Here is a 27,451-nt window from a genome sequence, read left to right on the forward strand (position 1 = left end):
ATAACCGCAGCCACTTACTGTTAATAAATCCACATTCTGCAGCAGCCCTCGGAGATCTTATTTTCTTTAATCTGGTCATTACAATGTTGTTTTAATTCACTGTGTAAATTCCATACTAAAACCAAACTTTCCCATGACCTGGTATAAATATTCCCAGCGTACAGAATCAGATGCCTTCTCTGCATCTAGGCTGACTAACACACTGCTAGTCTTTTCCCTGATGACCTGGTCAATCACGATGTAATGAGCTAAATGTCAGCTAAGCACGTGACGTGGGAGAAGCATGCGTGTGTGCGCATGCAGCCAGACGGAGACGGCGCTGACGCACTGAGAGGGAGCGCGGGAGGCCAGCGAGTAGAAGGGAAGAGAAGAGGAAGTACATTTGTGCTCTGTGTGCAGCTAACTGCTATAAAGTGCAGAGTCCTGTCCTGCAGCCCTGGTTATTGTGTGTCCGTAAGCAGAGCTGACTGCAGACACACCTGTGGATGAGTGGGGTTACCCTCAGAAGGAATCCTCCATGACAGCTAAACACCCAGCTCATCACAACATGCAGAGTCTGTCTTATACTCTCCTGTATTTCTCTGTGTTTAATGAAGCCAGTCTGCTCCTTGTGGTGTCCTCTGTGAGGGGAAGGGGGAATTATGATTTATGGGGTGATTATGGTTTGGTTTTCTTTTTTTTTTTCTTCCCCTTTCAGCAGTGCCACGAAAGCTTTGGGGAGTTCGCGCCGTCCCCCATTGGTAATTGAGGGGCGGGATTTGCTAGATTGGGGGGCGGAGGCAGAGACTTAATCAGGTTTTAAAGATAGCCACGTCGGGTGTTCGGGAGCGCGGTCCGGGGACAGAAGGTAATTTCGGCGGTAGTTTTTAAAGACGCGTCAGTGTAGACCGGGAGCCCAGAGGGGTCAGCCTAGCTGAAAACGAACCAATTTCCCTTAGTATAATCTTGCTGGGGGCATATGACAGTTCATCAGAATGGATGTCTGCCGGGTCCGTGGTGCTGGGTGTGGCTGTGAGGGGTGTGGAAATTAATTCAAATTATTGAGCTAGGTCAGCTCAAAAATGAACTTCTTGAAAATGGTGCTTCAATGTACCTTATACAATCAGGACTTGTAAACAGGCACCACCAGACATTTTTAGTGGTGGGGTACCCTCGGCAGAGTTATGTAACTGTCCTGCAAAAATTGAGCTAGATTAGCTGATATCCGAACCAAATGAAATTAGTTGGAACTTGTTCAGTATCAGCCCAGGTATCATGAATGAACATTGCCAGACCGTTTCTGTGGTGGGTTACCCTGCCAGACACGCCCAAATTTGAGCTTGATCACATCGAAATACGCGCGTGTCGAACTCATCGCCTTACTCCAGGCAATTCATGTTTACCTTAAAAAAGTCCTAAGAGTAGTGCTCGGTCACATAAAAAAGTCAGCCAAAGACAAAGTAAACTTTATAGTCATCTCAGCTACTGTATATACAAGTATATAGAGAGACAAGACGACGTGACTCCGACGTGACTTACCGTTATCAGGAGTGGCAAGATGGACTTCATAACTGAATATTACACTGAAGAAGAGAAAGATACCATTGTCTACCCCTTTTTATTTCAATTTTCAAATGTTTCAAAGACATGCATTTGTTTTTAGAAAACACAGCCGACAAGGGCTTAGTCGTGTTTTGTGGTTTAGTGTAGTAGGTTCACTGTACAGTACATTGTTATTGTCACAACCGATTGTTCAGACCTCATGTGGACCATGCCTACCTCATTTACCTCGTGTGAATCCCGCTTGTTACCAGCTTTCCTGTTTGATCTTGTTTGTCTTGTGTATTTCAGTTCGTGTTCTAGTTCATTCCCCAGATCTGTCGTTGTTGTTGCTACGTGCCTTGTTCCCTGTGATTCACTTTTTACCCTGATTAAACCCCGTTTATTCGCATTCACGGCTCCCTTCGCCTGCTTCTCCGCATCCGATGTCAGTTATTTTATATATTAGTCATATATATGCATGTGTTTTTAGTGAAAACTCCTTAATCACTGATTGCAGTACTGTAAATTATTGTATATTTTCAAAGATCTGTTATTTGTATATAGTATTTATTGTCATTTTATAAAGTATTTCATATATTTAAGTGTCTTATACTGTATTCTGTTGACATCCTGTTGGGTTTGAAAAATAAACCTTTTGCTGTTTTGCGAGGATTTTTTTATTACTATTAAAAACAACATAGTTTGTATATAACTAGAATAGTAGTTTTTCTTGTAGAAATTTAATTCTCATCGGCCCCCTATCTGCAACACATGGCATAACCATGTATGATACCATATATGGACATAAGCCCTCGACCAATCAGAATAAAGGATACGCCCCCCTCCCACTTTTGACGTCAGAAGCGGAGCAAAATTAAGCTCCGCAGAAGGTACCAGGTAACATCTCTTATATGAGCATATTGATTCACTTCACATGGGCCTTATCAGCCATCCTCTCAGACTGAGCGCTGTTTGTGTTTCTCTCGGCCCCTAAAGGCTGGTAATATTATCTATCCGTCCATTTTCTGTAACAGCTTGTCCTATTGATGATCACAGGGGTCTGGAGGCAATCACGGAGGCCATGGGCACAAGACAGGAAACAATCCCAGTTGGATTTTCAAGGCATTTTCCCAACATAAACTGGTATATATTAGGTTTGACTGGAGTCCATTTACATTTGTGGATATAAAATGTGGCATAATAAGCAGACAAATTAAACATAAAGGTATACCATCCTTTTCACATTTAGTCACTGATGATGTAATTTTTCGCTGAACAGCACCCTCTTGTGGTGTTTAATCTCAGGACAAATTCATCTTTTCAAACTGAAGGCAATCGGATCACAAGAGATGTTTCTCAATACCAAGAATCCAAAGAACATAATCATGGTCTTGGCAAGAGTAGTTTGGCTAACTTGCCTCCCAGGAATGAACCGCAGTGAATCATGGGATTGGTCTCATTTGGCGAGGATGCAACTGATGTATCCGTGACGTTAGGGGCAGAACAAGAATGACATGTGGGGAATTTACTGTTCTCTGTACTTCTGTTCTTAGTATTGGAAGTGATCTTCGGCAATGGTAGATGCCGTAAAACGGGACTATGAGAACACAAGTATGGTCAAGTATGCATATTGAGAAACAAGTTCTCTGGTCCGTACGATTTTCTTTGTCAGAGATGGATAGGACTCTGGCTGCAACAGGATTCATCACTGACCCCTGAAATACACAACTGATGATGTCAGTACAATGCCTCTCTGCTTACGTCTGCTATTTTCCATTCGGGTGTTACAGAGTGGCATGGTGAAGGCAGGGAAATGAGGTGATGATCTACCTGTAGATCTGATACAGGAGGAGTTTATTAAGAAAACGGAACAACAAATAGGAAACCAGAAAATGAAAGGACCATGAGGGGTCAGAACTAAACAGGGGTAAACACTACAAACAGAATCATCAATAAACTTTAAAGGGATTGGGCAACACAGGGAACAAAACTTAGAAGTCAGGCAAAGTAACAACACACAGTAAGAGTAGTACAACTGACATGCATCAATAAAGCACACAAGAATGGAATAATGAACTGAGCAGGGTTAGGCACAGGCATACAACAGGCAAGCAGGCAAACGAGATGGGCAAGGTGTGGAACATCAGAGAGTCAACCAATCACAGAGGGCACAGGACAACAAGCAATAGACGGAGCCATTAACAAACACTGAACCTAGAAAACACAACCCACAAACCTGGGAGGCTACACTAAGGTAATAACAGGGAACAAAATACAGAAAGGACTAGAGGACAACAAGATCATGGCAAACCTAAGACAGGGAAACAAAAGGAAAACAAGAAACACTGGGGAAACAGAAAACTAATAAGTAAAAAAAAGCAAAATGTCTCACTTTCAACATCTGATGTGTTTTATTGTGAGTAAAACATGGGTTTATGAGATTTCCGTGTCACTGCATTCTGTTTTTATTTACAATTTGCACAACGATTCAACTTTTTTGGAACTGGGGTTGTATTTAAAAATGAAATATTGATATTATATTAATGATACTGTTACGTGCCGTAAGGTTTGGGGGGGGGGGGGGGGATTGTCCTGATTGTTGTTCGGCTGCCTTCGTCTCCGCCTCCCGGACCTGTCCACGCCCCGAGCTATACGCTACTTCCGCATTTATGATTTAAATGGCCGTGGCGGGAGAATAGCGGGAGCTCTGCTCACAGTTGGTTGTTGCGTTATTGATTTGCTTGTGTTCTTTTGATTGATCGTGTATGACAGTTCTTTGGTTTTCCGGTTTTCGTCTCTTGCCTTATCCCTCTGTACCTTTGCCTTTGGTTTTGACTGCTTTCTGGTTTGTGATCTATTGCCTTCCTCCTGACTCCTCTCTTGCTTCGCCCCTCGGATACTGTGTTTCGGCTTTGGTGTGTTCTGTATGTTCGTTTCTGTTAAGTACGTAGGGAGTGACGGCTGTTTTGTTTTGCGTACGTGTTGCTTATTCTGTGTTTTGGTTAGGGAGTTAGGCTTAGTCTATGCCATTTCTTTTCTCATCTTTTTTGTTTTGGTTAGGGAGTTAGGATTAGTCTGTGTCATTTCTTTTCTCATCTTTTTTTGTTTTGTTTAGGGAGTTAGGATTAGTCTGTGTCATTTTCTTTTCGTTTAGAATTAGCTTAGTTTGGGACGTGTTCGTTAGTGGTGTTTTGTTTATTGTTTTGGCGGTGTCACTCCCGAAGTCTGTTGCCCTATTGTGTGTGAAAGTCTTTGTGAATAAACATAAAAAAAATACAAAAAAAGATCCCTTTGTGTCCCGTGTTCCCTTTTCCCATAGCCTGGTTGTCTCGTTTCCCCCTCTCCTTTCCCTTTACCTTTCTGGCGGTCCTCAACCCTAGACTGAGGATCGTAACAATACACATATGAAAATATCATAAAGCATGCAGTTTGTGTTTTTTTCTCATTTAAATAAAAAGTCAGATAACAGAAACATACTATGAAAATACTCTGCCATTTTACGGTAAACCATTTTGTTTACATTTACAGTAATTATACTGTAACCTGTAACTACTGTACTGTAACTATACTGTATATGGTAACAATACAGTATTGTGGTGGCTTTATAGTTCAGCAAGAACTGCTGCTAATGATTCCATTGAGTGAAAAAAAGCTGTTTTCCCTGATTGTCATTTTAAGTGCTCACTCAAGTTGTCCATTTCCAATTTTTACCTAAATATCCACCCATCCATTTTCCAAACCACTTACCCTACTGGGTTGTGGGGGTCAGGAGCCTATCCTAGAAGCATGAGGCAGGGAACAACCCTGGATGGGGGGCCAGCCCATTGCAGGGCACACTCACACACCATTCACTCACACATGCACACCTACGGGCAATTTAGTAACTCGAACTAGCCTCAGCATGTCTTCGGACTGTGGGGGGAAACCGAAGTACCCGGAGGAAACTCCATGACGACATGGGGAGAACATGCAAACTCCACAGACATATGACGCAGGCGGAGATTCGAACCCGGGTCCCAGAGGTGTGAGGCAACAGTGCTAACCACTGCACCACCATGCCGCCCCTTTACCTAACTGTCCCATTTTAAAAATATCACTTTTAATCTTCTTCAGTTGAAATTGCTGCAGTCTAGTGACACAGTATATTGGTTTATGTACTGTATAGCTTTGGTTCACTCTGACTTGAAATATGAACTTTGGTGCATTTTTCAGCCATATGTATATATTATTATTGGGATCAGGAAAAAGGGAAAAATAACAGACATTTCTCTAGTCATTTGTCCAACTGGCATAAGACTTTGCTGCAGCATTAAGAGTCAGAGACACACAGCACTGTGCAGAAGTCTTAGGCACTCAAAAGAAATGTTTAACGCTATTTATCTGGGTAGTAAGTGCACATTTTCTTAGAACAAAATATATAATTTAACATAAGAACATATGAAAATTACGAGTAACACAATAAAAACTAGTAAAACTGTCTTCTGTTCTCCAAAAAGTTACTGATATCTACTTGGATAGCTAGATGAACACCACTTCAGTTCCCAAACATCTCCTCAGTAGCACCCGAACCATTCTATGTGTTTATTAAATTTCACCACCAGCTCGCTTTATTAATTAACTTAATTAGTTTAAAAAGTGAACGAGATATTGAATAGATATATGAGGTGGGCTAGCGGTCAGGTAAAAAAATACACGGGTGTATTGTATGGTTGCTGGAAATAACAGTGTTATTTTAGCAGAGGTTTTGAAATGGCAAAGCTGACACATTTTGCTAGGCGTAACAGCATAGTTTTACACCAACATGACAGTTATTTAAACATTTTTTTTTTTTGGCTGCCTAAGACTTTTGCACAGTACTGTATACAGTCGCCCCACCATGACCGCATGGGCTACCTAAACAAGACCCATGAACACACACTCAAACACAAGTGCACGTGCTATGCAGAACTCAAAGGATCCAAATTCAGACTATTCCATCTGGGGCTAGTGGAGATCGATCACAAGCAGTCTGTAAAATGAATCTGATGTCATTAAAATAAATATTAAAGGCGTCACTACAGGATTTTGTAAAAAAGATTGAGAAACATCATTGCCTTGGACATTCAGCATGGGTTTCTGAAAACAACAGCATAGACCAGCATGGTTTCTAAATCAAGATACAGAAACATTGATTTGTGGTGAACTAGGACTCATGGTTTGGCATTGGGCTGGTGCCTAGGCGGATGCTGAGCTGATCTGTATTTCTCAGCTCTCACTTGGGCAAGTTCATATGTATCTTCCTCTGTGCATTATTTTCCTGCTGCTGTCTGCACCAGAACTTCCCCCAGGATCAATATAGTGAATCATAATTTTGATCTTAAACTGCCCAAAGCTGATTTGACTGTCCAAAGTCTTTTGGTTCTTAATTAAAAATTACTCATTTAATATACCTGTAACCCACTGTAATCCCTTCTATCCCTGCCTCTCTATACTTAACAGAGCAAAATTGCCAACAGAATAAAAGAGTTACAGTTAAGTCAGCTAAAGAAATGTAATGTGAAATTTGAGGATCCAGGTTTTCAGGACCACAGACAGCAGTTCGACTTACTGTCATTTAATGGGAGCTAAACCACAAACCAATATATAATATATCAGGCAAGGATGTTTGCATTTCATTTTGACCAACAGGTGCATGTTATCTTTTTATTTTTGACACATCATTTGTTCCACCTTATCTGATATGTATGGGCTGCTGACAGCTGAAACAAGCTGCTGTGTTTTAAGGGCAAAGTAGGCGGTCCTGGTTTTTTGGTCCATTACATCACACTCTGGGAGGGTCACTGATTGTTGGACTCTGATGGGGAGGCGTGACCTGAAAACCACATACCATTTACTTTTAGTTTTAAAAATTCTACATTTTTAATAATTACCAATACCAGCAAAATACAACATGTACAATAAAGCATTTATCAAAAACATCAGAAAAAAAAATTATATTTCAGAATTAATGAGCAATAAGGTTCACTTATTTCACTATTAAGTTATTTTTAGATGCTGCTACTATGTGTTGAGACAGCAAAGTGAATGCTGAACATAATGAAAGACAAAATTCTGAATTTAACCAACAGTTGGCAGAAAAGATCTTGCGAAGAAGTGGCCATCAGCAGTACAATTCAGTGGCTGCAAAGGTCCCCACTAGACCATACAGCCTTGAAGTTTGTTCATTTAGTTACACTAATGTACATTAGTGTATTAATAAGCTTGTATATTTATTCAGACCCATGCTTTATATTGGCCCCTCCCTCTGCTTCTCTCTGATTGGATCCCCTCTTTCTACAGGAGCTCCAGTGCAGCTGAATGGCGATGATGGTGCAAATCAGATAAAACACACCAGTCCCAGCTTTCAGTACAGCACCCAGAACCTGCTCCCACCTGTCAGACATATAATACACCAGTGTGTCTGTCAGTCACACGTATCACATTTAAATCTGAATAACAAAACAGTGAATCTATTCTGACAGAATTATAACCACCTTGATGATCAACAGCAGCACCAATAAGTCAAGTCCTACATACAGAGCCAGCTGGACAAAAGAGCTGAATAAGAGGGTGGATGTGAACAGTAAAGTCTTACATGCTTTATAGCAACACGGTACAGTTACATCTGTACTATTACACAGGACACATGTGAGGAGACTTTGGCAAAGAGCATTTTAATTGCCAGTTTCATTATGGTTATTACATAACATGTAATACTGTTCTGAAAAATTCCAGCCATCCATCCATCCATCCATCCAAACAAGCCTGCAGTCTGTCCCCAGCAGCACAGTGCACAAGGCAGGGGGTCACCATGGATGGGGTATCACCTCAAGTACATTATAGTTAAGAAAAAAATAAAAAACAAAATTCTTATTCTCATAATTATAATGGCAGATTTCCATTACAGTATTACAAGGTAAATGCTACTATAAGGACCCCCACACTGCTGTAAATGCTGCTAGCTGGACCCCCACACTCATGTACATGCTGCTAGCTAGAAACCCACACTACTGTAAATGCTGCTAGCTGGACCCGCACACTCATATACATGCTGCTAGCTGGACCCCCACACTACTGTGAATGCTGCTAGCTGGACCGCCACACTGCTGTAAATGCTGCTAGCTGGACCTCCACACTGCTGTAAATGCTGCTAGCTGGACCGCAACACTACTGTAAATGCTGCTAGCTGGACCCCCTCACTGCTGTTAATGCTGCTAGCTGGACCCCCACACTACTGTAAATGCTGCTAGCTGGACCCCCACACTACTGTAAATGCTGCTAGCTGGACCCACACACTGCTGTTAATGCTGCTAGCTGGACCCCCACACTGCTGTAAATGCTGGTAGCTGAACCCCCACACTGCTGTTAATGCTGCTAGCTGAACCTCCACACTGCTGTAAATGCTGCTAGCTGAACCCCCACACTGCTGTAAATGCTGCTAGCTGGTCCATCACACTACTGTAAATGCTGCTAACTGGACCCCCACAATGCGGTAAATGCTACTAGCTGGACCTCCACACTACTGTAAATGCTGTTAATTGGTCCCCCACACTACTGGAAATGCTGATTGCTGGTCCCCCACAATGCTGAAAATGCTGCTAGCTGGACCCTACACTGCTATAAATACTGCTAGCTGGACCCCCACACTGCTGTAAATGCTGCTAGCTGGACCCAAACACTGCTGTACTGTAAATGCTGTTAGCTGCAATCCCACACTACTGTAAATGCTGCTAGCTGGTTCCCCAGACTACTATGAATGCTGCTAGCTGCACCCCACACTGCTGAAAATGCTGCTAGCTGGACCCTACATTTCTGTAAATGCTGCTCGCTGGACCCCCACACTGCTGTTAATGCTGCTAGCTGGACCCCCACACTGCTGTAAATGCTGCTAGCTGGACCCCCACACTACTGTAAATGCTGCTAGCTGGTCCCTCACACTGCTGTAAATGTTGCTAGCTGGACCCCTAAACTGCTGTAAATGCTGCTAGCTGGACCCCCACACTACTATACATGCTGCTAGCTGGACCCCCACACTGCTGTAAATGCTGCTTGCTGGTCCCCCACACTGTTGTAAATGCTGTTAGCCGGACCCCTACACTGCTGTAAATGCTGCTAGCTGGACCCCCACACTACTATACATGCTGCAAGCTGGACCCCCACACTGCTGTAAATGCTGCTTGCTGGACCCTACACTGCTGTAAATGCTGCTCGCTGGACCCTCACAGTACTGTACATGCTGTTAGTTGGTCCCCCACACTACTGGAAATGCTGATCGCTGGTCCCCCACACTGCTGTAAATGCCGCTAGCTGGACTCTACATTGCTGTAAATGCTGCTAGCTGGACCTCCACACTGCTGTAATTGCTGCTAGCTGGACCGCAACACTACTGTAAATGCTGCTAGCTGGACCCCCTCACTGCTGTTAATGCTGCTAGCTGGACCCCCACACTACTGTAAATGCTGCTAGCTGGACCCCCACACTACTGTAAATGCTGCTAGCTGGACCCACACACTGCTGTTAATGCTGCTAGCTGGACCCCCACACTGCTGTAAATGCTGGTAGCTGAACCCCCACACTGCTGTTAATGCTGCTAGCTGGACTTCCACACTGCTGTAAATGCTGCTAGCTGAACCCCCACACTGCTGTAAATGCTGCTAGCTGGTCCATCACACTACTGTAAATGCTGCTAACTGGACCCCCACAATGCGGTAAATGCTGCTAGCTGGACCTCCACACTGCTGTAAATGCTGCTAGCTGAACCCCCACACTGCTGTAAATGCTGCTAGCTGGTCCATCACACTACTGTAAATGCTGCTAACTGGACCCCCACAATGCGGTAAATGCTACTAGCTGGACCTCCACACTACTGTAAATGCTGTTAATTGGTCCCCCACACTACTGGAAATGCTGATTGCTGGTCCCCCACAATGCTGAAAATGCTGCTAGCTGGACCCTACACTGCTATAAATACTGCTAGCTGGACCCCCACACTGCTGTAAATGCTGCTAGCTGGACCCCAACACTGCTGTACTGTAAATGCTGTTAGCTGCAATCCCACACTACTGTAAATGCTGCTAGCTGGTTCCCCAGACTACTATGAATGCTGCTAGCTGCACCCCACACTGCTGAAAATGCTTCTAGCTGGACCCTACATTTCTGTAAATGCTGCTCGCTGGACCCCCACACTGCTGTTAATGCTGCTAGCTGGACCCCCACACTGCTGTAAATGCTGCTAGCTGGACCCCCACACTACTGTAAATGCTGCTAGCTGGTCCCTCACACTGCTGTAAATGTTGCTAGCTGGACCCCTAAACTGCTGTAAATGCTGCTAGCTGGACCCCCACACTACTATACATGCTGCTAGCTGGACCCCCACACTGCTGTAAATGCTGCTTGCTGGTCCCCCACACTGTTGTAAATGCTGTTAGCCGGACCCCTACACTGCTGTAAATGCTGCTAGCTGGACCCCCACACTACTATACATGCTGCAAGCTGGACCCCCACACTGCTGTAAATGCTGCTTGCTGGACCCTACACTGCTGTAAATGCTGCTCGCTGGACCCTCACAGTACTGTACATGCTGTTAGTTGGTCCCCCACACTACTGGAAATGCTGATCGCTGGTCCCCCACACTGCTGTAAATGCCGCTAGCTGGACTCTACATTGCTGCAAATGCTGCTAGCTGGACCCCCACACTACTGTAAATAATGCTAGCTGGACCCCCACACTGCAGTTAATGCAGCAAGCTGGACCCCCACACTGCTGTAAATGCTGTTAGCTGGTCCCCCACACTACTGGAAATGAAGATCGCTGGTCCCCCAATATGCTGTAAATGTTGCTAGCTGGACCCTCACACTGCTGTTAATGCTGCTAGCTAGACCCCCACACTGCTGTAAATGCTGCTAGCAGGACCCTACATTGCTGTAAATGCTGCTAGCTGGACCCGGAGACTACTGCAAATGCTACTAGCTGATCCCCACATTGCTGTTAATGCTGCTAGCTAGACCCCCACACTGCTGTAAATGCTGTAAGCTGGTCCCCCACACTGTTGTAAATGCTGCTAGCTAGACCCCCACACTGCTGTAAATGCTGTAAGCTGGACCCCTAAACTGCTGTAAATGCTGCTAGCTGGACCCCCACACTACTATACATGCTGCTACCTGGACCCCCACACTGCTGTAAATGCTGCTTGCTGGTCCCCCACACTGTTGTAAATGCTGTTAGCCGGACCCCTACACTGCTGTAAATGCTGCTAGCTGGACCCCCACACTACTATACATGCTGCAAGCTGGACCCCCACACTGCTGTAAATGCTGCTTGCTGGACCCTACACTGCTGTAAATGCTGCTCGCTGGACCCTCACAGTACTGTACATGCTGTTAGTTGGTCCCCCACACTACTGGAAATGCTGATCGCTGGTCCCCCACACTGCTGTAAATGCCGCTAGCTGGACTCTACATTGCTGCAAATGCTGCTAGCTGGACCCCCACACTACTGTAAATAATGCTAGCTGGACCCCCACACTGCAGTTAATGCAGCAAGCTGGACCCCCACACTGCTGTAAATGCTGTTAGCTGGTCCCCCACACTACTGGAAATGAAGATCGCTGGTCCCCCAATATGCTGTAAATGTTGCTAGCTGGACCCTCACACTGCTGTTAATGCTGCTAGCTAGACCCCCACACTGCTGTAAATGCTGCTAGCAGGACCCTACATTGCTGTAAATGCTGCTAGCTGGACCCGGAGACTACTGCAAATGCTACTAGCTGATCCCCACATTGCTGTTAATGCTGCTAGCTGGACTCCCACATTGTTGTAAATGCTGCTAGCTGGACCCCCACACTGCTGTAAATGCTGCTAGCTGGACCCTACACTGCTGTAAATGCTGCTAGCTGGACTCTACACTGCTGTAAATGTTGCTAGCTGGACCCCCAGACCACTGTAAATGCTGCTAGCTGGTCCCCCACACTGCTGTAAATGTTGCTAGCTGTTCCCCCACACTGCTGTTAATGCTGCTAGCTGGACCCCCACACTGTTGTAAATGCTGTTAGCCGGACCCCTACACTGCTGTAAATGCTGCTAGCTGGACCCCCACACTACTATACATGCTGCAAGCTGGACCCCCACACTGCTGTAAATGCTGCTTGCTGGACCCTACACTGCTGTAAATGCTGCTCGCTGGACCCTCACAGTACTGTACATGCTGTTAGTTGGTCCCCCACACTACTGGAAATGCTGATCGCTGGTCCCCCACACTGCTGTAAATGCCGCTAGCTGGACTCTACATTGCTGTAAATGCTGCTAGCTGGACCCCCACACTACTGTAAATAATGCTAGCTGGACCCCCACACTGCAGTTAATGCAGCAAGCTGGACCCCCACACTGCTGTAAATGCTGTTAGCTGGTCCCCCACACTACTGGAAATGAAGATCGCTGGTCCCCCAATATGCTGTAAATGTTGCTAGCTGGACCGTCACACTGTTGTAAATGCTGCTAGCTGGACCGCAACACTACTGTAAATGCTGCTAGCTGGACCCCCTCACTGCTGTTAATGCTGCTAGCTGGACCCTCACACTACTGTAAATGCTGCTAGCTGGACCCCCACACTACTGTAAATGCTGCTAGCTGGACCCACACACTGCTGTTAATGCTGCTAGCTGGACCCCCACACTGCTGTAAATGCTGGTAGCTGAACCCCCACACTGCTGTTAATGCTGCTAGCTGGACCTCCACACTGCTGTAAATGCTGCTAGCTGAACCCCCACACTGCTGTAAATGCTGCTAGCTGGTCCATCACACTACTGTAAATGCTGCTAACTGGACCCCCACAATGCGGTAAATGCTACTAGCTGGACCTCCACACTACTGTAAATGCTGTTAATTGGTCCCCCACACTACTGGAAATGCTGATTGCTGGTCCCCCACAATGCTGAAAATGCTGCTAGCTGGACCCTACACTGCTATAAATACTGCTAGCTGGACCCCCACACTGCTGTAAATGCTGCTAGCTGGACCCCAACACTGCTGTACTGTAAATGCTGTTAGCTGCAATCCCACACTACTGTAAATGCTGCTAGCTGGTTCCCCAGACTACTATAAATGCTGCTAGCTGCACCCCACACTGCTGAAAATGCTGCTAGCTGGACCCTACATTTCTGTAAATGCTGCTCGCTGGACCCCCACACTGCTGTTAATGCTGCTAGCTGGACCCCCACACTGCTGTAAATGCTGCTAGCTGGACCCCCACACTACTGTAAATGCTGCTAGCTGGTCCCTCACACTGCTGTAAATGTTGCTAGCTGGACCCCTAAACTGCTGTAAATGCTGCTAGCTGGACCCCCACACTACTATACATGCTGCTAGCTGGACCCCCACACTGCTGTAAATGCTGCTTGCTGGTCCCCCACACTGTTGTAAATGCTGTTAGCCGGACCCCTACACTGCTGTAAATGCTGCTAGCTGGACCCCCACACTACTATACATGCTGCAAGCTGGACCCCCACACTGCTGTAAATGCTGCTTGCTGGACCCTACACTGCTGTAAATGCTGCTCGCTGGACCCTCACAGTACTGTACATGCTGTTAGTTGGTCCCCCACACTACTGGAAATGCTGATCGCTGGTCCCCCACACTGCTGTAAATGCCGCTAGCTGGACTCTACATTGCTGCAAATGCTGCTAGCTGGACCCCCACACTACTGTAAATAATGCTAGCTGGACCCCCACACTGCAGTTAATGCAGCAAGCTGGACCCCCACACTGCTGTAAATGCTGTTAGCTGGTCCCCCACACTACTGGAAATGAAGATCGCTGGTCCCCCAATATGCTGTAAATGTTGCTAGCTGGACCCTCACACTGCTGTTAATGCTGCTAGCTAGACCCCCACACTGCTGTAAATGCTGCTAGCAGGACCCTACATTGCTGTAAATGCTGCTAGCTGGACCCGGAGACTACTGCAAATGCTACTAGCTGATCCCCACATTGCTGTTAATGCTGCTAGCTAGACCCCCACACTGCTGTAAATGCTGTAAGCTGGTCCCCCACACTGTTGTAAATGCTGCTAGCTGGTACCCCACACTGCTGTAAATGCTGCTAGCTGGACCCCCACACTACTGGAAATGCTGATCGCTGGTCCCCCACACTGCTGTAAATGCTGCTAGCTGGACCCCCACACTGCTGTAAATGCTGCTAGCTGGACTCCCACATTGTTGTAAATGCTGCTAGCTGGACCCCCACACTGCTGTAAATGCTGCTAGCTGGACCCTACACTGCTGTAAATGCTGCTAGCTGGACCCTACACTGCTGTAAATGTTGCTAGCTGGACCCCCAGACCACTGTAAATGCTGCTAGCTGGTCCCCCACACTGCTGTAAATGTTGCTAGCTGTTCCCCCACACTGCTGTTAATGCTGCTAGCTGGACCCCCACACTGTTGTAAATGCTGTTAGCGGGACCCCTACACTGCTGTAAATGCTGCTAGCTGGACCCCCACACTACTATACATGCTGCAAGCTGGACCCCCACACTGCTGTAAATGCTGCTTGCTGGACCCTACACTGCTGTAAATGCTGCTCGCTGGACCCTCACAGTACTGTACATGCTGTTAGTTGGTCCCCCACACTACTGGAAATGCTGATCGCTGGTCCCCCACACTGCTGTAAATGCCGCTAGCTGGACTCTACATTGCTGCAAATGCTGCTAGCTGGACCCCCACACTACTGTAAATAATGCTAGCTGGACCCCCACACTGCAGTTAATGCAGCAAGCTGGACCCCCACACTGCTGTAAATGCTGTTAGCTGGTCCCCCACACTACTGGAAATGAAGATCGCTGGTCCCCCAATATGCTGTAAATGTTGCTAGCTGGACCCTCACACTGCTGTTAATGCTGCTAGCTAGACCCCCACACTGCTGTAAATGCTGCTAGCAGGACCCTACATTGCTGTAAATGCTGCTAGCTGGACCCGGAGACTACTGCAAATGCTACTAGCTGATCCCCACATTGCTGTTAATGCTGCTAGCTAGACCCCCACACTGCTGTAAATGCTGTAAGCTGGTCCCCCACACTGTTGTAAATGCTGCTAGCTGGTACCCCACACTGCTGTAAATGCTGCTAGCTGGACCCCCACACTACTGGAAATGCTGATCGCTGGTCCCCCACACCGCTGTAAATGCTGCTAGCTGGACCCCCACACTGCTGTAAATGCTGCTAGCTGGACTCCCACATTGTTGTAAATGCTGCTAGCTGGACCCCCACACTGCTGTAAATGCTGCTAGCTGGACCCTACACTGCTGTAAATGCTGCTAGCTGGACCCTACACTGCTGTAAATGTTGCTAGCTGGACCCCCAGACCACTGTAAATGCTGCTAGCTGGTCCCCCACACTGCTGTAAATGTTGCTAGCTGGACCCCCACACTGCTGAAAATGCTGTTAGCTGGTCCCCCACACTAGCTACTGGAAATGCTGATCGCTGGTCCCCCAGACTACTGTAAATGCTGCTAGCTGGTCCCCCACACTGCTGTAAATGCTGCTAGCTGGACCCCCACACTGCTGTAAATGCTGCTAGCTGGACCCCCACACTGCTGTAAATGCTGCTAGCTGGACCCCCACACTACTGCAAATGCTGCTAGCTGGAACCCCACACTGTTGTAAATGCTGCTAGCTGGTCCCCCACACTGCTGTAAATGCTGCTAGCTGGTCCCCCTCACTGCTGTAAATGTTGCTAGCTGGCCCCCCACACTGCTGTAAATGCTGCCAGCTGGACTCCCACACTACTGTAAATGCTGCTATCTGGACCCCCACACTACTGTAAATGCTGATGAATGCTTACCTCAGTTTATCATTATTCCCTCCATCTTCAGCATGTGCCAAAGGACCGCAGCGGAAGGAGGAGAAAGGATAAGTTAAAAAATTTAAAACACTGATCCATCAGTAAGTAAAGATTCCTAAGATAATGTCATTTCTGAAATTAAAATAAGAAACATATTCAGCAGATTAGCTGCTTGAACGCAGAATATTACATTCAGGTTATGTTATTGCAGATGACGCACATGGTGTTAATGTAGCGACCTGGCGAGATCATCACTGACCCCTCCCACCCCGGCCATGAACTCTTCCAAGTTCCCTTCTCTGGGGGATGCCAGTCAGTCACAGGGCACATAGACACACACTCTCTATTAGAGACACCAGTTAGCCTGACTGCATGTCTTTGGACAGTGGGAGGAAACCCACACAGCACGACAGAGCAGAAGTAATATTCAAACTGCTAAACATGGAGGTGTAGTATTTACATTTAGTATTTAACTATTTATACTGAAGCATAAATGATTCATGGCCAGATTTAAATCGGTTACTTACGTTCAGTGCTGGTTGTGGTTGTAGCTGTCTGACTGACAGTAATATGAACTGGGATCTGATGGGATTCATCATCACACCAATACCAGCCAGTGTCCTTCCTCTCCAGTGCCCTCATTGTCACACTGAAGACTTTATTTACTCTGTCATCCCTGATCAGGACAGGCCTCCCATCCAAACTCACAGATCCCTCTGATACACAGAAGCTCCCAAACTTACACCACAGCCTCTGACCATAATCGTATGTATAGCGACACTGAACAGTGACACTGTCTCCTTCCACACCCGTCACCTCCTGTTTGTCCACTGACAGCTCTGGGGAATCTGGACACACAGATTAGGAACAAACACTGTGAAATTTACACAGTAATAAGATATTTATAAATACGAACGAGTGAAAATATATTTATTTAAATTCTTGTCTAACACAGATATTTATTAAGATATTTCTATAAAATGTAACCACCTGAATTAGCCCATTTAAAATGACACAGTTACAGGTCTAATTTATCATACTGAATAAAATGTAAATGTTTTACCTGTTCTATATAAACAATGTTTTAAAATATTTTTCTCATTCTGTGTTTGTGTTAGTGTTGTGTCCCCGGTGAGGGGAAGGGGGAATTCTGATTTATGGGTTTGGTTATGGTTTGTTTTTTTTCTTCCTTCTCCTTTCGGCAGTGCCGCGAAAGCTTTGGGGAGCTTGCGGCGTCCCCCGGTGGCAATTGAGGGGCGGGATTGCTAGATTGGGGGGCGGGAGGCAGAGACTTGACCGGGTTTTAAAAACGGCCACATCAAGTGATCAGGAGCGCGGTCCGGGGACGGAAGGTAATTTCGGCGGTTTTTAAAAACGCGTCAGTGGGGCGATGCGTGCTTTCCCAAGCGGAGAGCGGACGTGAGTGAGCCGAGGTACCAGGCTACAAGTCACGGGTCCGCGGTATCAATAGAGGGACGGCGAGCGCGCAGCCGTAGCGTCTGGGGAGGTAGGAGCAGTGGGAATGCGACGCAGATGACGGCTGTGGGGAGGCGAAGGAGCGGCACGGGATATTAGGCTTAGGACCCGGAAGTAAGGGGAAGTTCCTAACTGGCGAGGCGTAAGACGGTAGCCATTCGGGTTACGGCAAAGACAGTGTCGTTCCGGGGTTGTTTGGCTTTGTTTCCCCGCAGGTCTAAGCTCGCCGCTGTGGGTCGGCTGGCTTGTAGTGATGTGTCGGTCGCGAACGAAACGGCTCTCGGTGCCGGCTCTTTGAAATGAACGATCGGAGCCGGCTCCTGCCTGTGAACCGGAGTCAGAGCCGCTTTTTTTCTTTCTCTATTTTTTTTTACACCCCCACGGATTGGTCAACTACACGATGCGTGTCTGCACTGAGCAGGAGGGGGAGGGGCGCTGCTACAGGGTGCGTTAGATTTGGGCTTTAAGTCTTAAGTTGTCTTGCTCTCCTGAGGTTTTTGTACCATGTGACATGGTGAGATTTTGTAGCGCCGGCTGAAGTCGGACAAAAAAACTCTAACCATGATGTATTGCTTTAAGTCAGCGCTGCAAACGACAGCTTGAAGTCTAACGCACCCATAGACAAATACAGCAATCGCACGCACAGGCAGAGAAACAGGACGGAAGGAGACGCGCGCGACAAAATGAATGACTGCAGGAAACGAAGTAAAATTTGGATACGTTTCAATTACATTGATAATACAAAGGCAGAGTGTAGAGCGTGCAAGGTTAAAATCTCATATCAAATAGGCTCTACAAATAACCTGCATTGGCACATGAGAACTGTACATCCATCAGTGCAGTGGGAAGAAAAAAACAAGTGAACCTGCTACTAAGGAATGTGAGTTTGTCTACTGCAACTTTTGAAAGTGCCAGTTTGTCAATGTCTACACCGTCATCCAGTACAGCACCACAACCACCTAGAGCTCTATGAGACAGTTTGTGCAAAAAGCTATGACTCCAGTAAAACAGAAAACAATTGATGAGGAATTGGATAAAATGATTGCACCTGATTTCCAACCATAGTAATTCATTTCACTAATAATTTTACATTATTTTTGGTAATAAATTCATTTAAGCACCAAAAAAATCTGAAGAGCCATTTGAGAGTCGAAAGAGCCGGCTCTTCTAAAAGAGCCGGAATTCCCATCACTACTGGCTTGACTCTTTTTTTTTTTTGTTTTGTTTCTTTATTATTATTATTATTATTATTATTATTATTAGTATAATATTTTGGCTGTTTTGTTGGGGTTAGGGTTATATAGGGGGGACCTTGGAAGGTCACCCTTTTTGGTTTTGTCCTGTCCTACGTGACCTGACTTCCTCTCCCCGCTGCATAAGTGTGCTGTACATAAGGGTGCTGTGCCACTGTGTAACTAGTTGTAGTGGAGATTGGGGGGGAGGTGTGAGTGCTGTGGGTTCTGTGGAGTGTAGTGCTGGGGAATGAGAAATAACACTTGTAGTGGTTGTGTGATTTATCTGTTGGTGGGAGGGAGGTGGTGGTTGCCTGGGAGTCTGGAGTATCTGTAACCGAGCCCCAAATAAATCTGTGCCAAGCTTTACCTGTTTGTGTTTGTGCTGTTGTGTCATTGCCCCAGGACATCCTAAAGGGTGTGTGGTAGCATTTTGCTGTGTGAAGGAGTAACTAAAGACTCAGTACAAAAATAATTAGGCGGTGGGGGTCCTACACCCTGGGCCACCACATCAGTATCCTTCCTTTCTGTCTGAATGACATGTTACATACTGTGCATCTCATTGACTACAGACATCTTACCATGAGTGACTGACAGGTAAACCCGATCTCCAACATCTGAACGTTCACTGATATCCACACAACACCAGTAGTAATCAGACTCCCCAGCTGTCAGATTGTTGATGGTCACAGTGAAGACTCGCTGGTCAGGATCATCTCTGACTGACGCTTTACCCTCCAGTGGAGAGTCAGTGTGTACTATGGGAGTACATGACCTCACATTATACCCTCTGCACCAGTATTTCACATGCGTTTTGTATCTGTCATCATAGAAACATGGGATGGTGATAGATCCTCCTCTCCATGCAGACACTCTGCTCACTGTGGACACACTGTCAGCACCTGCAGTGAAAATAACCAACGGAATAAAGATTTTTATCTCTACAGTAGAATGTGGGATCGGGAATCTGAGTCTGAGAGGAAAACCAGGACCTTAAATCCCTAGTAAAAGGCCTAGATGAGGTGAATGAATGGGCATGTCACTGTGTGGGATGGCCACACCCCTTCAGTACTATGGCCTTACTTGTAAACATATCCAGTCCTGTGATACAGGCCCTCTCCTATTCCCTCTATACATGCTTCCTTTGGGCTCCATTTGTGAACATTATAATGTAAAATATCATTGCTATGCCAGTGATACGCAGCTATATCTGCCATTAAAACCTGGTGACTGCTGATAAAACAATGCTGTTTGTCGCAGGCTCTCCCCATATTCATGTGGGTTTTCGCTCTGGTTTCCTCCTACAATACAAAAGCATGCAGGATAGGTTGATTGGTGAGTCTAAATTGGCCCTGTAGTTGTGTGAGTGTGACTGCGTGTGTGTGTGTGTGTGTGTGCGGCCTTCGGTGTGTTGGCGACTGCCCAGGGTTGGTTCCCACCTTCGCCCATTGATCCCAGGATAGGCTCTGCCCCCCCCCCCCCCCCCCACAACCCCAGTTGAGATTCAGTGGTTTCAGAGAATGGATGGATGGATGGAAACAGTGCTGCTGTGAAGCGATGTTTCTTTCAGCTGAGCTCAATAGCAAGGCTTAATATATATATATATATATATATTTTTTTTTTTTAATTTCTGTACAGCACAACATACATTGTGCTGTTTCAATAAAAGTTACTTGACATGACTTGACATACAAAAAGCATCTAAATGCATTTTAGTTCAGTCATGTATATTGCACATGCTTAACCAGTACAGGGTCAGTACAGTACAGGGAGTGTGGAGCTGATCTGAGGCAGCACAGGGCACAAGGCTGGGGAACACCCAGGACAGGATGCCAGTCTGTCACAGGGCAACCACTCACACACAGTCACGATGGGCACTGTGGGAGGAAATCGGAGAAATGAGAGGACGTGGATACAGGGAGACCATGCAAACTGCCCACAGAGAGGAGGGCCAGATATCGAAACCACAAGCCTGGAGGTGTGAGGCCCCCATGCTGCTCTCAGTCTCTACCAGCTAGAGGTTAACTAGCTCTCCAAACCTACTGCAGAGTGAAAGACAACCAGGTCTAGTCTCAACCCCAGATGTAGATCTTGAACCCTGACAAACACAGACCAGCTCCAGTAGCCAACTTCTACCCAGGGCTGCATTTACCAAAAGGCAAGGGCAGGCCGCTGCCTGGAGCCCAGAAAACTAGGGGCCTCATGAAGACAGAATTTGCAGAAGTTGCATTTAAGGATATAACATGTAGCACCGGGCTGACTGAGGGATTGCAGGAGCAGGCAGGATGAGGAGACTTACTTGCCAGAAAAACACTTTCTTTTATTACTGTCCTTAACAGGACTGTAACAGGCAGCCAACGAGCTCCGAACCAAATATAACAGCGGAAACACAAGCTGGTGAGACACCAAACTGCAAGGTACACGTACAGTAGGAGATTTATATAAGCTAAGAACACACGAGGACCAGACAGGGTACACACAAGACGAGGGCCAACAGACACACGACTATAGGGAATGCAGCTATAACTGTAACAAAAACAACAATACAAGGGCTATTTACACACCCAGACACAGGGCTATATACATGAGTGCTCACGAGGCATGTCAGCATGCGCAGATCTCACCAGTGGTACGAAGATAATATGATCATTAAAATGACAGGATTTACGTATCTTATTTACATTTTTAGCGCCAGTTTTCAGGACAGTTACATAAGAACATAAGAATTGTACTAAATTTACAAAGTTGCCCTCATCCCAGCTGTAATGGACTATTCTACTTTCAGACTTAACACTACCCAGATTTCTTTTACCACTGGAGTCTACCGGTTGTTCACTGCCAAGCAAACTGGAACAAAGTAACAGGAAGGAAACAGCGCAAAGATACCAGAGTAACATTACATCACACTTTTCTGACACTGTCTTGCTAGACAGATATACAACTTGTGAACAGAGATGGAACACAATTAAATGAAAGTATGCAAAAAAATCAAGACTAACCTTATCAAAAGAGGGAATGTTGAAATGTAATAAATTTGACTGATCAATCCTCTGGTTCGATACCCCAACCCCCCTTCAGCAAATTTTACCAACAGCACTCCTGCCCCCCACCCTGATCGGTAAGTTTTACAGCTCACACCCAGCACTTTGAGTAGAATATTATTGAGGATATTTTGTTCGTAATTCCCAAAAACATCTCCAATGGCCCACTTAGGGGGACCACCTACCCATGTCAGCTTAGGGCCCCCAGAGAAGTTAGTTCGCCCCTGATTTTAGCTGACAGTGTGTGAGGAGCAGGAGAGAGATCTCTACTCAGTACCACTGCAATGAGAGACACTCACCTGTGAGCCCAGCAATGAGAAGAAACAGGAGCATCAGAGGATCCATACGTCTATGTGTCACTGATCTCAGATCTGTGGAGATTGACAATCACTTCCTCATCCTCTGTACCTTCACTGTCATGGTCGTTTCTATTCTCACACACAGAGGCAGAGTGAAGGGGGAGTGGACACTTTAAACAGGAAGTGACAAAACTACAAGGCTGAATGTTTAACACTTCAAGTCATTCTCTTGTCATTTGTCTATAAATCATACAATAAGTGATCAATGCTTAGATTCATTAATTTTTACAGGAATCAAAGAAGATGCGTGAATTAGAGTTTTCAGGTACTTATACAGTGTCATCGCTATAAGATATGAATGGATTTGCCACAGATTAATAATAGCTAGTTATCAGTATAATTCATCATCAGTATAATTACCTACATCCTAATGCAGGAATCACATATTGTAAAGTGAGGTAAACCTTCATCTGCATGTCCGTCTATTGCAGGACACTAGAAGCTGGAGAAATGCCATGTGAACAGAGGAAGCCTGCAAACTGCACACAGACACAGTCATGGTCACATTCAAAGCCGAGAGTCAGGAGTCCTGAGTGGGCAGGTACATGCGTTCAGAGGGACATTAACATAGTCAGAGGCCCCTGGGCTTCGGCCTGGGTAACCCCGTGCATTACAGTCCTTGTACGCGTTATACCACATTACCATGGTCAGAGGCCCCTGGGCTTCAGCCTGGGTAAGCCTGTGCATTACAGCCCCTGTATGCGTTATACCACATTAACATGGTCAGAGGCCCCTGGGCTTCAGCCTGGGTAAGCCTGTGCATTACAGCCCCTGTATGCGTTATACCACATTAACATGGTCAGAGGCCCCTGGGCTTCAGCCTGGGTAAGCCTGTGCATTACAGCCCCTGTATGCGTTATACCACATTAACATGGTCAGAGGCCCCTGGGCTTCAGCCTGGGTAAGCCTGTGCATTATAGCCCCTGTATGCGTTATACCACATTAACATGGTCAGAGGCCCCTGGGCTTCGGCCTGGGTAAGCCTGTGCATTACAGCCCCTGTATGCGTTATACCACATTAACATTGTCAGAGGCCCCTGGGCTTCAGCCTGGGTAAGCCTGTGCATTGTAGCCCCTGTATGCGTTATACCACATTAACATGGTCAGAGGCCCCTGGGCTTCAGCCTGGGTAAGCCTGTGCATTACAGCCCCTGTATGCGTTATACCACATTAACATGGTCAGAGGCCCCTGGGCTTCAGCCTGGGTAAGCCTGTGCATTACAGCCCCTGTATGCGTTATACCACATTAACATGGTCAGAGGCCCCTGGGCTTCAGCCTGGGTAAGCCTGTGCATTACAGCCCCTGTATGCGTTATACCACATTAACATGGTCAGAGGCCCCTGGGCTTCAGCCTGGGTAAGCCTGTGCATTATAGCCCCTGTATGCGTTATACCACATTAACATGGTCAGAGGCCCCTGGGCTTCGGCCTGGGTAAGCCTGTGCATTACAGCCCCTGTATGCGTTATACCACATTAACATGGTCAGAGGCCCCTGGGCTTCAGCCTGGGTAAGCCTGTGCATTACAGCCCCTGTATGCGTTATACCACATTAACATGGTCAGAGGCCCCTGGGCTTCAGCCTGGGTAAGCCTGTGCATTACAGCCCCTGTATGCGTTATACCACATTAACATGGTCAGAGGCCCCTGAGCTTCAGCCTGGGTAATCCTGTGCATTACAGGCCCTGTATGCGTTATACCACATTAACATGGTCAGAGGCCCCTGGGCTTCAGCCTGGGTAAGCCTGTCCATTACAGGCCCTGTACGCGTTATACCACATTAACATGGTCAGAGGCCCCTGGGCTTCGGCCTGGGTAAGCCTGTGCATTACAGCCCCTGTATGCGTTATACCACATTAACATGCTCAGAGGCCCCTTGCTTTCAGCCTGGGTAAGCCTGTGCATTACAGCCCCTGTACGCGTTATACCACATTAACATGGTCAGAGGCCCCTGGGCCTCGGCCTGGGTAAGCCCGACCATTACAACCCAGTATGCATTAAATCATGACAAACTAAAGAAACAGAGGTACTTTGGGAAATCTGAGCAAGACCAACAGAAGATGTTGGCTTCTGAGAGTCAGACCTCAAAATAAGGTGGACCGTATTTTAAAATGAACGATTTAGCTTGCTTGGTTTCCTGTGTCATTCATGTGAGTTGCAGCTATTTTCTGCAACTTCTCATCTAAGCAGGAGAGGAAATGTTGTAAACAGTGAGGGCAGTACATATCCTCAAAGGCTGCCACAAAAGCTCCGCTTACAAGGTGCATGGCGTGCAGGTGATATCCAGCGCAGATACATAGTCGGGACTATTAATAGTCATGCATCTGGTCAGGTAAAGTTGGATACTACATGTACAGTATGATAATCTACACCACAAGTGTGTCTGCGGGGGTGTGGCATGAGTAAATGGTGTCCTGTAGTTGTGTTCCAGGCATAAAGCAACTCTGGATATAACGGGCTTTGGATATAACCTGCCTTTGTTGACCAAACAACAACCTTCCCCCATCAATAGTGCCCATACATCAAAGGCTCATACTGAGTCAAGGGTAGAATAACATGGTATCAAATAATAGTCAGTTTATACATTTTCCTAGGATATCTGCTGTTGGTCATTACAAACAAGAAGTGAAAAAACAACCATCCCAGATTAAGTGATTCTCACCTAGAGGCTCATCAGAGGATGAAGAGGAGCATCAGAGGAGCCTTATGTGTGTCTCACTGACCTCAGATCTGCGGGGACTGACACTCACATCCTGATTCCCTGTAACTTCACTGTTTGTCTTCTCTATGCTCACATACAGCAGTCACAGTAAAGAGGGAAGGGTCACTTTACACATCACACAGGAAGTGATGTAACCACAATGATGTTTCCTACACAATGGGGTCCCTTGTTCTCAGTTATATTCATGCTTACATTAATTCATTAATCATAAAATGTCACACATCATGGGTTTGTCTTTGACACCGTTACGAGTGTAAGTACTCTGTGATGTAGTCAGATGATGGGTTTATCTGATCTTTATCTATTCCTCACTGGAATACCTGGGTCTCTCCTCGGCAGTGCTTTTCTGAAGCATCACATCATTTTATTAGGAAATCTCCTGTGTGACTGCCCTCTAGTGGATAAAACAATCAGCTACATAATCAAAAATGAATATATTTAATCATAGTATGTTTCATGGCTTCACTGTGAGGCTTGACTTTATTTCCCTGCCCAGTGATTAAAATGAATAAGCAATGTAATAAGATTCAATTTTACTTTCAGTAATTAATAACCCATTATTTATCCTACAGTGATAAGACAGCCACGTGAAAATTGAACATAATGAAAGACAAAGGTGCAGATTGAATCAGCAGGGGGCAGCAAAGTGCTTGTGTAGAAGAGACCATCCAGCAGTACAAAGCACTGCTAATACATAGGCCCGTTCTACAACTACTTCTGTTGGACGATAATATTGTCTCAGAAGTAATTGCGATAGACGCAATTTAAGACAAGATCATTTAAAGATAATTTTATGCCACCGATATGATATTATGATAGTATAATAATGCAAGTACAGCCTTTCAAAAGCAATGAACCTTTCATTAAAAACATTGACACTGGAATTAGAACGTCAAAAAAAATGAAAATAACCTAAATAAATAAAACATAAATGAAACCACACAACCAAATAAATAGATAAAATGGACTCTCAGGCTCTGTAAAAAATGCATTATATATTAAACATTTGGCACACAGGGGTACAGTGAGTCATTTATTCTATTACAGGCAATATACTGCCAACCCAGAACTGGTGTGAATCTCATACTTTGGTCCTCATGTACCTGTTTTATGCCATCTTCTATTGCCAAAGACCAGTTCCAATACTAAGAACACAAGGACAGCGGACAGTGAAAGTCCATGGATGTTGGTCTTGCTCCACCCCAAATATCAAGTTGCATCAGTTGCATCCTCGCCAAACAAGACCAATCCCATGATTCATTGCATCCCAAGTTTCCTCTTGGACGGCAAGTTACCAAGAAAGAAGTACGGTCTCTGCATCCTCGCTATTGTGATTCACCTTCGCACCCTTGCGCCGCTCAGTGACACAAATGAACGTCGATCGTTCTTTGGCCAGGGGAAAAGTAACAGGAAGTCAGTTCAACACAATTGCACACTTTGTGTCTTACATCAACATACGTCGCCAAAGTGTGTACTGGGGCAAATGGGATGAAGGCCTTGGCTGAGAAAGTCTGGAAATACCAGCATTTATATGATTTCTCACTAAGGATTGTAGACTAGATGGCTACACACTAAAATAATAAACGTTTGCACTGCAGCCCCATAAACCCCTGTATGTTTTTGCATCAGTGTTTTCATTTTTTTTTTTAATTTTCATTTGAAATCTAGGGTAACGCTTCACTTAAGGCCATGTTCTTGGTAATTTATAAACGCATTCATAATGCATTATAACGTATTCATTAAGCATTATAAACAAGGCTATATTTATAAAAATACATGAAACATTACAGCCATGTCAAATCAAATCAAATCAAATAGCCTTTTATTGTGAACTAACTATATGCCCATAACATACAAGTGAATCGAAATGCTGTTTCTCGCTCACCTTCGTAGTACAATATAGAATACAAAAGTATAAAAAGTATAAACATATAAGATAAATACCAATAGTACTAAGTATAGCAGACATCTGTACAACATGCAGTACTCAGTAGTGGAAAAACAGCACAAGACCAGTAACAGTGATGTAAAGTGAGAAGGTGCATTTTTAGAGCAGTTTATGAGAAGTGCAAAAAGACAGTTAACAGCAGAGGTAACACTGAGTCTTTATATGGTAGCGGGTACAGTGGGGTACTTGGTAGGCAGTGACTCTCTTGTTATACTACAGGGGCAGGGGGCAAGGGGGGCGTGGTAGTGGATAGAGTGCAGCATCCTGACAGTCTTGTGGAGCGTAGAGGATGAGAGGAGTCATCAGCAAT

General features: G+C 45.7%; 1 protein-coding gene across 5 annotated transcripts in view; it reads right to left on the bottom strand.

The window, feature by feature from the left end:
• LOC125740822 (polymeric immunoglobulin receptor-like) overlaps positions 1-25,266 on the bottom strand; it is a 65,395-nt gene extending 40,129 nt beyond the window's left edge. The window contains exons 1-6 of one of the 5 annotated variants that reach the window (XM_049012521.1): positions 25,134-25,212; positions 22,838-22,952; positions 22,414-22,485; positions 19,655-19,975; positions 16,893-17,213; positions 16,366-16,390 (exon numbers count right to left, since the gene is read on the bottom strand). In XM_049012521.1, the coding sequence (XP_048868478.1) occupies positions 16,366-16,390; positions 16,893-17,213; positions 19,655-19,975; positions 22,414-22,485; positions 22,838-22,889 (791 nt within the window). In that variant the 5' untranslated portion in view covers positions 22,890-22,952; positions 25,134-25,212. Of the gene's footprint in view, positions 1-6,475; positions 7,933-16,365; positions 16,391-16,892; positions 17,214-17,428; positions 18,173-19,654; positions 19,976-22,413; positions 22,543-22,833; positions 22,953-25,133 lie in introns of those variants that run through there. The other 4 variants (XR_007397781.1, XM_049012517.1, XM_049012519.1 and 1 more) reach the window with 4 other exon arrangements.
• Positions 25,267-27,451: the final 2,185 nt, after the last annotated feature.

The sequence above is a fragment of the Brienomyrus brachyistius genome, chromosome 4 (genome assembly GCF_023856365.1).
Source record: "Brienomyrus brachyistius isolate T26 chromosome 4, BBRACH_0.4, whole genome shotgun sequence".
Lineage (NCBI taxonomy): Eukaryota > Metazoa > Chordata > Actinopteri > Osteoglossiformes > Mormyridae > Brienomyrus > Brienomyrus brachyistius.